The sequence below is a fragment of the Paramormyrops kingsleyae genome, chromosome 22, assembly GCF_048594095.1.
Source record: "Paramormyrops kingsleyae isolate MSU_618 chromosome 22, PKINGS_0.4, whole genome shotgun sequence".
NCBI lineage: Eukaryota > Metazoa > Chordata > Actinopteri > Osteoglossiformes > Mormyridae > Paramormyrops > Paramormyrops kingsleyae.
In genome coordinates, this window is record NC_132818.1 from 10,739,730 (window position 1) to 10,756,291 (window position 16,562).

Here is a 16,562-nt window from a genome sequence, read left to right on the forward strand (position 1 = left end):
TTCAGGAGGACCGTCTACACATCAGAGGGAAGCTTTCAGTCATATTATACGGATAGGACTCTTAGATCTGGTCTAACAGTGTGGTACCGCTAATTCTTTGCAATCTGGTAAAACAGGAAGAGAACTTTACAAAATTCGGATATTACAATACAGTTACAAAGGACACTTCTGCTAGCATGGTTATCACACAGGGAAGCGACACAGAAGGGCTTCAGTTTCTTTAATCAGGAGGCTTCAGTTAACTGCACAAAAAATCCTTGACATGTTCACCTCTATACCAAATTATAAATATTCCCAAACACACCAACAGCTTCCTCACACACCATGGACCTTCTGTTAACTGTTCTTCAGATTTTTTTTTGCAACATAAACCATTTACAACAAACTGAAGGGGAAACAAAAGAGACACTAACAGCAACACACAACAGAACAACCTACAGACAAAATTAACCTCAGTCTAGTCATTGTTCCATAATATACCCATGTAGCATGTAATCCCACACAACTCCAAATGGGCTATTTACAATTTTTTTCCTATCCTAAAAACTGTTTTATACACAGTGCTGTGTATAAACTGCCCTTAAGCAGTTTGCATTTATATTTGGTAAAAGAAAACATTTGTTAAAACAGATAAAAGACCTTAGCCACTTGATTGACATGCAAATTGAATAAATTAAACCAAAAGGATTTAAACATACAGGCCGCATATTGTTTAAAATACTTAAATTATATTAAGGTCCAGCTAATTATTCGCTAAAAAGAAATGTGCTACAAACAGGGTTGAAATAAAATTTGTTCATATTTTTTTTTTTCCCCTTTTTGTCAGGAAGGCTCTTATTGCCGAGTGAGCAATGCAATTTGAGTTTGTTACACTGTTCTTGGCCACATTTACCCACTGCCTCAAAACAACAAAAAAAAAAAAAGTAAGGCAAGGACTTCTGCAGTCCTGCATGCATGTTTGGCCCTGATTAACAATTAACGGTAACAGTGTGGTAACCTACAGTCAGATACCAGAGGGCGTACACTGGACTGGACAGCAAGGGCAGGGCTGCAGGGCATTAAACAATGTCCCTCCCACCACCCTAATAAAAAATATATATATATTAAACCAAACGAAAGTCTGGATAGCTCGTTACAAAACGACAGCTGTAGTTACAGCAGCCAATAACAACAAAGTAAGCCATAGGCATCATCAGAAAGGACCCTTTCCCCATAAAGAATTATACTGGTGACCTTTCAATACACTTACGATTCATTGTTTCAACAATCGCTGCAAGGTAACCAATAACAGTCATGTGTGACAAACCATGTACGTTTTTCCTGGGGGAAATTGCAGCGAAGCGGTTATTTTAAGGCTTTGAAATTTCAGTGACGGAAATTAAATCTGACCAAACTACTCTGGCTCTTGTAACGTGAGGACAGTGGCCAGAAAGTAATTGAAAACGAAAGATGTTAGCGCCCATGGAAATTAAAAAATTAAATTGTGGGTCACGTTAAGGCATTGCTACGGTATTTTCTAGGTGCATCTCTATCCTTTTTTTTTTTTTGATAACAGGCTTATAATTTAAGGAAATTCAGGATACTTATTTTAAAAAATTAAATAATGTAAAATGAGGATATGCAAGATTAATTTAACTCAAGCCAGACCAACTCGGAATCCGATCTCCGGCGGGAAGTCAGAATGACACCCTGCATTATTCTCCCCCCCTTTCCTCAGCCCAAAATGCCAAGCGGAGCCCAATGCCACCACGGGAATGTCAGTGTGACGCTCACATTTGGCTAGTTCCCATATCCTACGGGGAAGAAAAAAAAAAATCTCACCAATGCCACACAGGCATGATCTGAGCAAATTCATACAAAAGGAAACTTGGGTGAAGGTTGGCTGGGGGTTGAAAGGGGTGACGTGGTCCAGTGGTCGAAATACATCTTACAGGTTCAGTGAATATAGGCTCTGTAGACTGCAGACATATCATTGTCTGACTGGTCCAATGCTTTCGCTCTCTTGTACACCTGCAGGGTGAAAAGGGGGAAAATAAGAGGGACTTCCTGTTAAGCCAAGCATTCTCATATGCCACAAGACACGTCAGTCAAAGATGTACAGCTTACCTCATTGGCAGCGGCTGCCATTGGGGTCGGATGATTGACTGAATCTCCCATTGCGATCGCTAACCTAAGATCTTTCTGAATGTGCTTCAAATAGTAATCCGGTTTGAAGTTCCCCTGCAAGATATCTGAAAGGAATATCACAGGTCAGATAGCCGAAATAACTTACCGTTAATTGTGAACATGATTAAGTACGGCAACAGAATTACTAACTTTGGCATTTCTGGTCCAAAAAGGTGCTTGCCATCTGCCCCTGACAAAGAATGTCCAAGAATGTCTGCTGTGATTGGCCTGTGGCTTGAGCCAGAGTAAGTCCTTCCGCTATTGTAGCCATAAAACTGCCCTGTACCATGTTCAGGATGAGCATCATCTTCGCCGCATTGCCCGCTTCACCTGTTAGAAGACAGTGATCGCTGCCATTCATCACGCATAACGTACGTTCAACAGGAATCAACCACAGGCTGGCACCGCTCGTCTCCTTACCCAAGAAGAAGGACGTCTTTCCCATAGCCTGGAAGCAACTGCTGCAGTCTTCGTACACCGTTCGGTCTCCGGCCGCCAAGATGACTAGCATGCCGTCGTTGGACAGCTGCTGGCTTCCGGAGACGGGGGCCTCGAGGAAACGACCCCCCCTCGAGGTGATGACCTAGGGAGGACGCCGGCGTTTACGAAAGACGGCACTGCGGGCTCACTTGGAAGAACACTCATCCAACAACTAAAGCCGAGCCTGGGGTTAGCACATTTCCTGGATCACGTAAAGCTAATATTAACACGTGCGACACCTCTGCGGATTACCTGAAGCCGCCAAGAATGCCAAGCTAGGGGCCGTACCATTCCTAGGGCTGGCTGCCAAACACACAGTACGTTTACATGTACACTAAGAAAATCTAATTATCGTGTTAGTCCGACTAAAACCACACTTTTGAAGTACATGTAAACATGCTAGTTTGGCTGAAATTGTATAGTTGGACTAAGACACCCAGATAATGCGATTGGGAGTCGATTTACTCCTGCAAGTATACATTAAAAATCAGACTCTAACTGGCCTAAGTGCTCTGCGCATGCTCCACAGGTACCACACCCCCGGGGGCTTTGGCCTGGAAGTAACAGAAGCATCTCGGATCATATCAGAGGTCACGTTATTGGCACACGCCAGCAGCAAGTGGCGGTGTCGTCTGCCTTCAGATAACATGAAACCCACAAGGAATAGCATACATCTCCTTTGTGGAAAAGAAAAAATACATACAGCACGCACAAAATGTGCAGCGCTGTGAAGCTGTCCAATTCACCGCTCTACTAAACGGCACTTTTCTACTGCACCAGGTACCGTACCGTTGTCACTTGAAGAAGGTACCAGCAGTACAGTACAATGTGTTTGTTTTCCTCTGCTGTAAAAACTGATAGCGGCGCTGAATGACATCACTGAAGCGGGATATTTTGAATTTATATTGAATTTGAAAAATGCAGAAGCAAAAAAAAACGCAGCAAGTTTTACAACTTTAATGGATTATTCCTTTTAAACATATACTAGATGATCTTGAAAAGTCAATTTAAAGTTTATCTTCGCTACTTATGCATGAGCGCTGCATATGTTCAGTCATTTTCATCCTTGCTGTTTAAATCACTCCTATATGGGCTCGTTTGTTACTTTTTTTATTTCATAAATACCAATATTTATTACAGCAAAACCACATTGCAATATTTGAAAAATGTCCAATACCGTGCTGTCACAGTATATTATACAAAATACTTTATTATGCTATTCTGATCTTGTTGTACCCACCCTTCTGACCAGATCGCAATTAAGAGTTTGTGTCACTTCATTTGTCTACACACCCACTATTATTAATTTTATTATTTTTGTACATCTGTGATGTAATAGGTCAATTGGAAAAAGCCCAATATTAACAGATTGAAATGAGCCATATCACCACCTATTGTAGCCGAGTCGGACATACTTCAGTCAATAAACCTATTCCCCTCCTGTGCATCTATCCTGGGAGAAGGACAGCAGTCTGATTAAATGGCGCAGTTGAGCTATAACCGTAGCTGTGCATGTAAACGTTCTGAGAGATGGGCCAGTGGGCTGCTCGCTTACCTGAGCCAGCTCCGTGATCGTCTCTGGGTCTACGGTGGACATCTCCACGTAGCACTTTCCTGGCCGGATTCCCTGGAGCACGCCGCTGGGGCCCAAAACAAGCTGGAAACAGGGGCGAGTCTCAGAAGGGAGCCCTGTCTCACGGCCCAGCGCCTCCCATGCCTCACAACAGGGGCGAGTCTCAGAAGGGAGCCCCGTCTCACGGCCCAGCGCCTCCCATGCCTCACAACAGGGGCGAGTCTCAGAAGGGAGCCCTGTCTCACGGCCCAGTGCCTCCCATGCCTCACAACAGGGGCGAGTCTCAGAAGGGAGCCCTGTCTCACGGCCCAGCGCCTCCCATGCCTCACAACAGGGGCGAGTCTCAGAAGGGAGCCCCGTCTCACAGCCCAGCGCCTCCCATGCCTCACAACAGGGGCGAGTCTCAGAAGGGAGCCCTGTCTCACGGCCCAGCGCCTCCCATGCCTCACCCACCCTCTGCAGGTCCAGCTGAGCTTTTTATTAGGCCTCAGCTGGCTGAATAAATTTTACTACATTTTACAACTTCAAAAGATTTATTCAAATGAGTCAGCCACAGGTACCCTTTACTGTTCCGATTAAGAATGCTTTTAGGGATTTACAGGGAGAGTGGATGTTAGATGTTTTTCGATTTTCAACAACTTAATGGCTACTCATCTGAAGCCAGTGAACAATTAACCAAAGGACTGGTAAGCTTAAAAAAAATTAATAAATAACTGCTCCTTTAGCTTCACTGATGAGAACGACATGACTGAATCAAGCCTAATTAGGAGACCTCAGCTGGGAAACTCCCATCATGCCTTTGACAGGACACATTCAAACACACCAACATCCAGCACCATTGTCTAGGCATCAAATAGGAAAGAAGCCCGATACTTACATCCCTGGCTGCCTTTGGGTCCGAGACACAGGAGAAAGTGATGTCACACATTGAGACAACTTCGGCCGGCGTTCGGCCTAACCTGGCGCCCTCCTGGATGAACAGGTCGCACTGCAAGGAAAATGACATGCTCTCCATGAACTAGCTAAAGTCCCACTTTAAGAGATACACTGATTACCAGGATGACCAAATTAGATTCATATGGACCGCAGAAAACAGGAAATAACACTCTCTTGCATCAAGATGGTGGCAGCAATACGTTTTAAAACCTCCACACATCAAATTGTTTAAAATAACACTGAACAAATAACCCAGCCCAGTTCTTACCTTTTCTGCTGTGCGGTTCCACACTGTGACCACATGACCCATCTTCAAGAGGTTGGAGACTATTCCACTCCCCATAAGTCCAAGCCCAAGGAATCCTATCCTGCAGGGTTTGAAAATGTGTGCACCTCAGAAGGGGGAACAGGCATCGAGGACTGTCAAGGCACTGAGATCGGTTCTAACAGTTCCAGCGAAACATCTTAAGGCTGAGGAAAGTTATCCACTAGCAGCGAGAACTTGCTGAGACCTTCCCATTCCATATTATACTGATATTTGTTAGTAGATTCAATATGCATCATGATTAAAAAAAAATTGCTGAAGAGCATCTGAGGCCTACATTTAAAGAAAAGGCAAGCACTGTTGTGGTACAAATTCTCCTCGTGTGCTGTTCCGTTACTCATATTCAGTTTGGAACGCACAATGAAATGAACGCATTTCTTAAAGATGGCGAAACCTAAAACAAATGATGTTGGTTACTTCAAAGACCCTCCCACATCACTTAAACTAGTCGTTTGGGAACCTTTTGGTTTCCCGCCAACCTTGAAGACAGTAGTCAATAAGACCAAGGATGTGTGTCGGTTCTGTTATACCGAACACGGATACATGTCGCTGGAAACACATCCAACATGCTAATTAATTTCAGATGACATCATTCGAGTGTGCGTAAGACCAACGCAGAAACAGCCTCTGCAAGTCTGCCTGTGGCTTTAAGGCGCTTCTGCCAGGGAATTGAAATCAGCCTTTTAAATAAAAAAAAAAAAATTAAAAAAAAAAAAACCACAGACACACACGGCTAAAGGGGTGTTAATCAGTACTGCTATGTGACCATATTGGGCAGTAGTGAAAACAGGATTTAGCTCATGTGATGTTGCAGTCTTATTTTACACAAATATTTTTGGTGTGCAAATGAGTAATAGATTTAATAACCCAGACACCCCGACATTGCCTTAAGATTGCCTTAATGTTCACGTTTGCTCATTCATGATTGCATTGTGCGAGACTCGCACATGTCAGTCCCTTAAAACGAGTGTGCAACTGGGCAAACATTAGCAGCAACAGACGTTTACATTTACTTATATTTCAAAAATGAATGTTAAATCTCATGGTGATTTTAAAATCACCACCTCAAAGAATCATTGTGCTGTAAACAAATCAGCCTGCACACCACCACTTATCTACTGCCATCCAAATTTCCATTTGTTGCGAATTCGTACCGTTTGTCAGTGGGGATGATGCTTCCGTTGATAGCTGTACTGTCAGCTGCCTGTATCGATGTTGAGCCTGTATCCTATACAAGAGAAGGACAGCATAAGTGAAATGCTCGCGTGCTGGGGAGGATACAAGCTCAAACACACACCAGTGAGCAGCGGGGCTTAGTCTGACACTGAACGAAGATCTGTCCTGAAAATACATCCGTAATCCTAAGGAGCTGGATAGGCAACCTTTATATTTAGAACAGGAAATATTTCACACGCTAATTAATGGTCCATTTATAGTTCATTTGACTGAACAGGACAATTCCTCCAACATGGCCCCATTATAACAGTGGTTCAATGTGACTTAATGCTAGAATTTTAATGTATGCATATATGCATGTGTTTAGTAAAGAGGGCAAAACAGTAATTTAAGCACACAGCATGAATAGAGTATTTGTATTCTCTCACTACATAACTGGGTACTTTTCCAGGCAATTTGGAGATGTCATTTTGCCTAAACCCACACGTTCTGGACCACAGGCAGAAAACAGAACTCGGAGGAAATCTGCACATAACCCAGGAGAACAGGCAAGATGCCTTACACAGGGCCTCACACAAAGACCTCCAACAATTACTGCACAACTTCAGCTAAGAGACCAGGAGGAATAGAAAGCTTTCGCTGAAAAAGGGATGCAGAGCATTTTCTCTTCTCAACTTCCATTTTCTAAGAGCTCCCATTGAACCCCAATATACAAACCAGCACCTCACTGACATAATAGGGTCAATATTATGCCCCATGGCTTGAACTCATCAATATATACATGTCATCAAGCTGAATCAAGTGCAGACCTCTTCCATTGAACATACAGGGTTAATTAGGAGCTTACCTCCTCAATGATCTTCAGCCTTTTGCTAATCGGTTCCAGCGAAGAACCCGGCTGTAGAGACAGAAATCAGTTTTGAACGGTTCCCCCAAAAGCAGAATCAGGAGCATCCCTAGTGCTGGAAAGCGGCAGGCTATTCTGGGTTTGGTTCCAGGCAACCTTATAACCCAATCGACCTTTCCCCTAAAACTTTATAAAGGAAGTTATGCTAATCACTAAACAAACACTAATACCACAAATCTAGGAGAAAATAATAGAACACACTGCAACACCCAGCTTGATTCAGTGCATTTCAAACTGTCTCACGTGCTTGATGAGCACATTAAGACTCAGGCACAGCAGCTCTCCAGGACTGGGATGAAAGCCGTCCATTCGCGAAAACCATGTTTACCAAAGCACTATGGGGCATGAGCTGATGGACATTAGGAACATATGCCCACAGAAGTACAACTGTTACACCAGTAAGAGAGTCAGCAACAAAGCTGGGGATGGGCGGTGTTTACACTTAAATCTGCACCGTGAGGGGAGTAGTGCAGGAACAGGCCACAATCATTCTAAACACGCGGTTTTGGAAGCGACCAGATCTGCGTGCTGGCGGGGTCTGGGGCGCAATCTGGATAGCAAGGCGCAGACAGCCACTGGCATCTGCTTACCTTCTCAGACTGGCTGAGCAGAAAGTGATGGAAATGTGGATCATCCTTTACCGGCTACAACGGGAAGAGAGTTCAATTGAAAACGATTCTCTAAAAAAAGGGACTTGCTGACGCAATGGGGAGGGGGGCCTACAGTGAGACTGAAGCTTGAAAGGAACTAGAGATTATGTATAAAAATGTTATTGATCAAGCACCCTCACCAAAAACCTAAAGATTAGGCAAAAGCAAGTCACCCTGAGAGGTAAAGACACTGGAAGAGGTTCTCCATGTTGATAGGGGAGAAGGAGGGGGGGGAAAAAATGATGCTTCCTGTGTCTACAAAGTTTCTCTCTCTCTCTCTCACACACACACACACACACATCACTGCTTATAAAGCAATGATAAACTGAATAAAAACCTACACTGCTCTCCCATTTGAATCCTGTCACTGTTCCAGTGCCCAGCCGAACAGAGGACGGTTCAGGGTCAGAATCAGTTAATTCCTTAAGGGAGAAGGGAAAAAAAAGGACCTTGTAATCACTGACAAAGTCTCTGTGTCACGCACCTACATACTTGTGCAGCAGGTAGCACATAATTAACGCCAGCAAACTGCAAGCAAAGCCATTCAAATGGTCAAAGTGGCAACACAGAATAGGCCGTCTAGGACACCAGCAAATGGTTGATGATTCTGACATCACTGGTGGACAAATGGCACTACTTTATGAACCTTCAGCGAGGGATTTTAGGAGGGCTCTGGCCGCTAAGCGCTAGCAGCGGGAGCTGAGGACACTATTCAATCACAAACCTTGTCTTTCTGTAAGCAGACCCCCCTGTGTGAATTTAGGTCATCTTCGTCTTCGTCTATGATCAATTTCACAGGCCTGCCGGGATTTTTTCTGCCCTTTACGTCAGCTGCTAATTTCTTTTCTTCAGAGCTGTTGGAGCTGTGCGATGCCTAAACAGAATATTGGGAAATCAGAGAAAATGCAGTAAATGTACAGGCACTACACTGGTAAACTGCATGAACCAGTCAGACCACACGCACAGTTAGAACATTGGAGAACATTCCAACAAGATGACCACCCTACCTGATCCTTGCCCTTGGCTTTCTTCAGGAACTCCTCGACTGCGTCCACAGCCTGCTGAAACCTCTTCCCTTTGTTTATCTTGATCATCTCCTCCTTGTGGGGGTGATAGGGCTTCAGCTGTTCCACCTTTATCCACGCGCTTGAAAAGACACAGGGGCGTCAGGTGGGGGTGGGGGGCATACACGTCAGGACACAGCCGTAGAAGCAAGACGACTTATTACGATACTCACTGATCTTCAGTGCCAAAAAACTTCACAAAGAAACATTTCTTGCCCCGTGGCTTCTTCAGATCCTTAGGAGGACTTACGATCTGAAAGGAGACGAGGCTGTTAGTCTGACCCCACATAAGGGGCTTGGTGAATACGGGGCTGCAAGCTCCGTCAGGATCAGTACACGTTGGTATTAACTAGCCCACCCAATTATAACAGTTAAACACTTACCTTACCAGGCCAGGGTGGATACCGTCCCAGCTTTCCCCTAAAAAGAGGGGGGTTAGGTAGTTAACACGTAATCAAGCGGCTCAGTATCCAGATAACCAACCCCCACCATTCAGTGATACTAGTAAACTAGGACTGGTCTTGCTAACAAACTACCATACCCGAACGCCACTACCTCGTTTACTTTAAGCTTTATCCAGAAAAAGGGTTTATTTTGTAAACCTTTACTTAACCCCCGACCCCTTCGCAGGCTGGTTACCGATATAAATCTAATTTAGCTGACTATCTAGCCTCCTCAATACGCGAGGGCCCGTGTAAAATCAGCGTTTTCACTACGCTATCACCATGTCACTAATAAGTTATTTTCATTTAGCGACATATAGCCGGTTTAACCCATGAAGTGACTGAATTTATTATGCGGAAATGTACATTTCCAGCCCACGAAAGTGAACGCAGTCGGGCGGCGAGTCCTGGTCTCCGAGACGCCGTAGTGGATTAGCACGCTAAGCTAAGTGCCCATAAACGGCTTCCGAAGCTGCCGAGGCCGGAGATCGAAGCGGTGCGGGGATAAGCACCTCGGCCGGGCCTGCCGCTAGGCAGCTAAGCGACCAACGGGCCGTCAGGTCCGTCCCTCCGTGAGGGAGCTTAACCAACTAGCTTGCACGGCTATAGGTGCTCCTACCAGCCATTAAAGCGGCGTTCGTCACCACAAAGCCCCGGGACTGCGGAACAAGCGGGAGAAGACGCTGCCGCGAACGCGCAGGGGCGTCGATCCGAACGCCGGATCGACTCCGCAACGACCGGCCGATCTAGTGTTGGGGGGATCGGAAGCCATATCTCACCAAACCAGATCTCCGATCCTCAGATGTGCAGTCGCCATCTTAGGTCTTCGCTGAATCGGCGCACAGGATCCCGGGAAAGGAGAACACACCCACTCGGAGGGCGCCCGGGGAGCCGCGGGTCTGGAGCTGCTAGTCGGGCGTGAGAGTCCCGGCGCCTCCTGATAAACAGCGGCCTCCCCTCCCCTAAACGATCAGGGCACCCAGAAAGGACACCTCCGAATTACCCCACGCCTCGGAAACACATATGAATTGCAATCCACAAATCGACGCATTTTTATCTTTGATAGTAAAATATAAATTGCATATCGATTTAAAAAGCGTTTTTCTTTTTCCAAGACGAATAATTGGGTTTTGTTTGTTTTTCATGCACTTTTAAGTACCCGGAGACACACTGGGACACTTCCAAAGGCGCGTCATACCAGCACTTCCGGCATACCCAAGTAAAATGTCCTCATCGACACCTCGGGGAATAGTTCTCCTTATCATCATATCATGTTTTATTACAATAAAAATGTTTACAAGCTCGTTTACCTTAGAAGAGTGGTCAGGTTCGGGTTCAGTACGAGTTTGTACGCGTACTGACTGCCATAGACGCAATACTGCCATCTAGGCACCGTTCTGGATAAAAGTAGTTAAAGGAGTTCTCACCTTTAGCAATGATTAAATATAATATTTTGTAATTTATTCTGCTTAATTGGGTATCAATGTGGACTCACACTTATGTGGTTTGAATCTTGCTCTAGGTTCAGATGTCCCCTCGATGTGATAAAAAAATCTGTTACTTTTACGTTGTGGGGACGATTTTTATTTAAAAAAAATCTGTGACTGTAATCAAAAAACTTTAAAATGCCAACAGATTTGTGTTTTGTTTGGTTACTTATAGTTGAGATTAGGGCTGGTTAGGGGTTAAGATTGTCATTGTTGAGATTAGGGTTTTGCCCATACAAATAAATAGACGGTTCCCACAAAGATATGAGTACAGGTCTCTGTGTTGTGGGGACGGTTCATCCTCTTCACTTCATCATTGACGTTGAATAACTTTAACATTTTTTGAGTGATATGCGTGTTTGCCCTAATTGAGACCTAGTTCTTGGATTGGGATGATCTCCTTGGCATACACACCGATTCCCATGATTATTTTTAAATGAACATAATCCTACTGAGAAGTTATAGTAAAGTACAATCACTGAGCATTTTATTAGGAACACTATACTTTTTACTTGTTATTGCCCACCACCACCACCTCTTTAGAGGGCAACTTTATTTTATATTAAATTCAAGAGTAAAGAGTGTGGCCGCTCCGAACTCACCCGTCCGAGTACCGTGATTATAAAAATAAAAATAAAAAAAGGGGGGGGGGGATACAGAAACAAAAAATCGTAACAATAACAGACATTAATCACCATGGGGAGAGGGGGAGAAAAAAAAAAAGGAAAAAAGAAAACAAAGGTATACAGAAATAATAATAATAATAATGTAGGTGGGATGGAGAAAATTAAGTGTAGGGGAATACAGAATACAAGAACAGCAAACATTATAACAACAATATCAATAATAATAATGATAATGTTACAAATAGGTATTATATATGTGTAGCATACACACACGTGATCCTACCGATATGTGTGAAATGTGGTGTCCGGCCCAGGGAAGCAATAAGGGCATGCCAGGAGTGCCCCCCCCCACGCACCGGGGCCAGATCCCCGACTGGCCCCGATTAGTCCCCATCCCCGACCCCGCACAGCCGGCAGGGGCGGCCAACCGGGGTGTTCAGGGGCACCACAGGCATCCCAGCAGCAGGGAACCACCCCCCCCCAGGCGCAGACCGGGAGAGTCCCGCCCCACCACGGCCAATGAGACCCCAGCTAGCAGCCAAGAACGGGAGAACCCCAGGCTCCCCGGCAAACGGGGAGCTGGTCCGGCCAGGCGGGGTGACCCCCGCCCCCCGGCCACCCCAGGCCCCCACTAAGCGAGGTAGAAGCTCCCCCTACCTCCCCCCCCAACCACCCCACGGCACCCGAGAGCCCCACGCCGGAATCGCCAACGGCAGACACCGACCCGCCCCCACCAGGCCCCCCCCCCCCCCTGCATGCGGGCGACCACCCACCCGGGAGCCGGAGCAGTGGCCCCAGCCGACAGAGCCCACGCCCCCAAACCCACCCACCCCAGCGCAGCGGCACAGGCGGAACCCAGAGCCCCCCCCCAGTGCGGGCATAACCCCCCATCTCCCGCATCGCCCCCAACAGACCGGGCCAGCGGCCACCCAGAGACACTGACCACGTGACCTCAGCCAAGAGGAACACCAGAGGACCCCTACCACCCAGCCCCCCCGCCCCCAGTCCCCAACCCTGGCAGGGAGGGCAAGGCCCCACCACCCCCGACAACATTACATTAAAAAATTAATTATTGGAGTCCAACTATCTTCAAAGTCGATCAATTGATTTTTCTTACAGGCAGACATCCTCTCCATGGAAACATAATCCAAGAGTAGATTTTTGAACAGATTTTTGTTTAAATTCTCCTTTGACTTCCAGTTCAGAAGGATTGTTTTCTTGGCAATGGTTAGTACTGTGAGAAGCATGCAAGATTTATTCGTGTCTATTAGGGATGCAACGGTACTCGGTAAAATACCGGACCGTTCGGTACGCGCTGCACGGTCCGGTACGCCCTTGGGTACCGCGGTATTTCGGTTTTGCACTTCCTTTTGAAAATGACGATTAATGCTTATCAGGCTCCAGTTAAACAGTAAGCGCCAATGAGCGAAAGCCCTCCACCGTGAGTTAATGTCCAATCACTTTTGTGGCTCCACCCACTCGCCCTCTCACACTGACGTAACTGGAGCTGAGCTCGTAGCTCTGTACGCAGACGCAGAAAAAAAGAAAAACAAACAAGTATGGCCAGCAGTAGCGGAACAGTTGAGATGCAGAAGTTTGAAGAAGCACCGGCTTCGTACAAATGTCCAGTATGGATTTTTTTCGGGTTCGCTGTAGAATACAATGACCAGGGAGTCAAAACAGTTAATAGAAATGTCACTGTTTGTAAACATTGCCTAACACGTGTCCCATACGCTAATGGAAACACGAGCAATATGGCTAAACATCTCAAGAGTAGTCATGCTGATATAATGGTTCCTGAACGGAGGACAGACCAAAAGGTAACTGCAGGTAAACAAGTGTCTATCGAAAAAGCTTTTCAATTAACAGACATACCCTGCTACTGTACATCCGATAAACATAAGAAAATAACCCGTGCAGTGGGAACGTTCATTACTAAAGATTTGCTACCCTTTTTTGTTGTCGAAGATGCGGGGTTTTGCCACTTAATTAAAACGCTTGACCCACGTTATGTTGTGCCCTGCCGTACGCATTTCAGCGACGTTATAATTCCCGACCTCTATGACAGCGCGCAAAGCCATCGAAAACGATTTGACTCAAGCACAGAGCCTCGAGTGAAATATAGAGTGTTTAGAGCACTTTAAGAGGCACTTTAACATTTTTTAAAGTGTTTTTGTTTACATTTTGTAAGTTTGAATTTTATACATGTATAGATATTTTATACATAAATAAGAGGCAGTTTATTATTTGTTTTCTTTTGTTATTTGTAGTGTTGTATTTAAGCCCAACCGAAACCGTGGCCCAAATACCGAGGTACATACCGTACCGTGGGATACCTGCACCGTTGCACCCCTAGTGTCTATATTAATGTTAGTGAGGTCCCCAAGCAGGCAGAGTGAGGGGGAGGGTGGGATGGGATGCCCTAGGTGTGTCAATAAGTCTTCACAAATCCTTTGCCAGAAATCGTTGACCGGTGTGCAGTACCAGAAAGCATAAGAACATAAGAACTATACAAACGAGAGGAGGCCATTCGGCCCATCGAGCTCGCTTGGGGAGAACTTACAGTAACTAATAGCTCAGAGTTGTTAAAATCTTATCTTGCTCTGATTTAAAGGAACCCAAGGATTCAGCTTGCACTACGTTATCAGGAAGACTATTCCATACTCTGACTACACGCTGTGTAAAGAAGTGCTTCCTTAAATCCAGTTTGAAATGTTCTCCCGCTAATTTCCACCTATGGCCACGAGTTCTTGTATTTGAACTAATGCTGAAGTAACTATTCGGTTGAACAGCATCCAAACCTGTTAGTATCTTATAGACCTGGATCATGTCCCCCCTCAGTCTCCTTTGCTTGAGGCTGAACAGATTTAGCTCAACTAACTTGCAGCATGCAGGTAATTATCTGGTGCGTCCTTCTTACAAGTTACGCATATGTCAGTATTTCATCTGGAACATCCTCTGCCCTGTGTAGTGTGTTCTGTGTAAAATTTTGTACTGTAATAGCTGCAGGTTGGAGTTCTGATTCATTTGAAAGGTATTCAAGCAAATTTGCCTCCAGAAGTTAGTGTCTGGATTGATGAGTAAATCCCTTTCCCATTTATGGGTAGGGAGTGAGAGTGTTGTATCAGATTCTGCTAGATGCACGTAAATCCTAGACAGTAGTTTTTTAGTTGGAGTTATTAAGAAGTTTGCTATTTTAGGTGAAAGCTCCAGATCTAATTGCTTACGGCACCATCTATTGTGTATATTATTGATTTAAGTTGAAGATATTCTAAGTATTTGTTTTTCTCAATGTCATAAGTTTCTGCTATTTTGTCAAATCCTACTGAGAAGTTATAGTAAAGTACAATCACTGAGCATTTTATTAGGAACGCTATACTAACTATACCCATTTGTTCTAAAAACAGCTCAATTCTTCATGGCATGGATTCCACAAGAAGTCGGAGACATTCCTCTGAGAATGTGGTCCATGTTGACACGATTGCATCATGTATTTGTTGCAGATTTGACAGCCGCACATCCATTCGAATCTCTTGTTCTACCACATCCCGAAGGTGATCTACTGGATTCAGATCCGGTGACCTGGTGGCCACTGAAGAACAAAAAGCTCATTACCATGTTCATGAAACCATCTTGAGATGCCTTTTGCTTTGTGACTTGGTGCATTATCATGCTAGGAGTAGCCAGTAGAAGATGGGTAAATTGGCTATGAAGCGATGCACATGGTCAGCAACAAACACGCAAATAGGCTGTGGCATTCAAGTGATTGATTGGTATTAATGGGCCTAATGTGTGCCAGGAAAACATTATGACCTTGCCATCCCTGTGCCTCAGCAGAAACTGAAATTCATCAGAGCAAGTGGGCTGTTTTTTTCGAGTCTTCATCTGTTCAGTCTTGGTCAGCCTGTGCCCACTGTAGCCTCAGCTTTCTGTTTTTGGGTGACAGGAGGGGAGCCCAAATCATCTTCTGCTGTTGTAGCCCATCCGCCTCAAGGTCTGACATGTTGCTCATTCTGAGATGCTTTTCTGCTCCCCACAGTTGTACAGATGGTTAACTGAGTTACATCAGCTCAAACCAGACTGGCCATTCTCCTCTGACCTCTTGCATCAACATGGCGCTTCCGTCCACTCACTGGATATTTTGGAGTTGATTAAATTCTAGAGATTGTTGTGCATGAAAATCCCAGTTAGATCAGCAGAGGTATACTCAAACCAGCCTGTCTGGCTCCAGCAATCATTCCACAGTCAAAATCATTGAGACCACATTTTTTCCCTATTCTGGTGTTTGATGTGAATATTAACTGATGCTCCTGACCTGTATCTGCATGATATTATGCATTGTCCTTCTGCCACATGATTGGCTGATTAGATAATTGCATGAATAAGAAGATGTTCCCAATGAAGTGCTCAGTGAGTGTATATTCAAGTCCCACATCTGCTGTGTTTTTTTTTTGCATGTTCTCCTTGTGTTATGTTGGTTTTCTCCCAAAACAGATGCTTTTGGGTTAACTTGTGTCTCTAAATTACCCGTAATGCCTGCGCATGACTTTGAGTGTTATGTGCCCTGCGATGTACTGATATTTTATCCACGGTGATGCCCAGCCTTGTGCCCTATGCTGGTGGACCGACCAAGATAAATTAGAAGATGGATAGATATATTGATAATACTTGCTGTATACAGTTTTATTAATCTGTAAAAAGTGTCAGAATTAAAAACAAAAACAAGACA

The 16,562-nt window shown here is 44.9% G+C and overlaps 1 protein-coding gene across 3 annotated transcripts; it reads right to left on the reverse strand.

Annotated features, from left to right (window-relative positions):
- Positions 1–205: 205 nt before the first annotated feature.
- glyr1 (glyoxylate reductase 1 homolog (Arabidopsis)) lies at positions 206–11,096 on the reverse strand. Of its 3 annotated transcripts, XM_023798399.2 has the most exons (17): positions 11,031–11,096; positions 10,500–10,682; positions 9,661–9,697; positions 9,451–9,530; positions 9,221–9,359; positions 8,938–9,087; positions 8,555–8,635; positions 8,154–8,207; positions 7,504–7,554; positions 6,635–6,708; positions 5,424–5,523; positions 5,097–5,207; positions 4,202–4,303; positions 2,587–2,749; positions 2,317–2,496; positions 2,107–2,231; positions 206–2,010 (listed from the first exon to the last, which is right to left on the reverse strand). In XM_023798399.2, the coding sequence occupies exons 2-17, from the start codon at positions 10,535–10,537 to the stop codon at positions 1,936–1,938; spliced, it is 1,560 nt and encodes a 519-aa protein (XP_023654167.1). In that variant the 5' UTR covers positions 10,538–10,682; positions 11,031–11,096; the 3' UTR covers positions 206–1,935. The 3 variants fall into 3 exon arrangements, with proteins under 3 accessions (XP_023654167.1, XP_023654168.1, XP_023654169.1); XM_023798400.2 differs by lacking the exon at positions 8,154–8,207; XM_023798401.2 differs by lacking the exons at positions 8,154–8,207; positions 8,555–8,635.
- Positions 11,097–16,562: the final 5,466 nt, after the last annotated feature.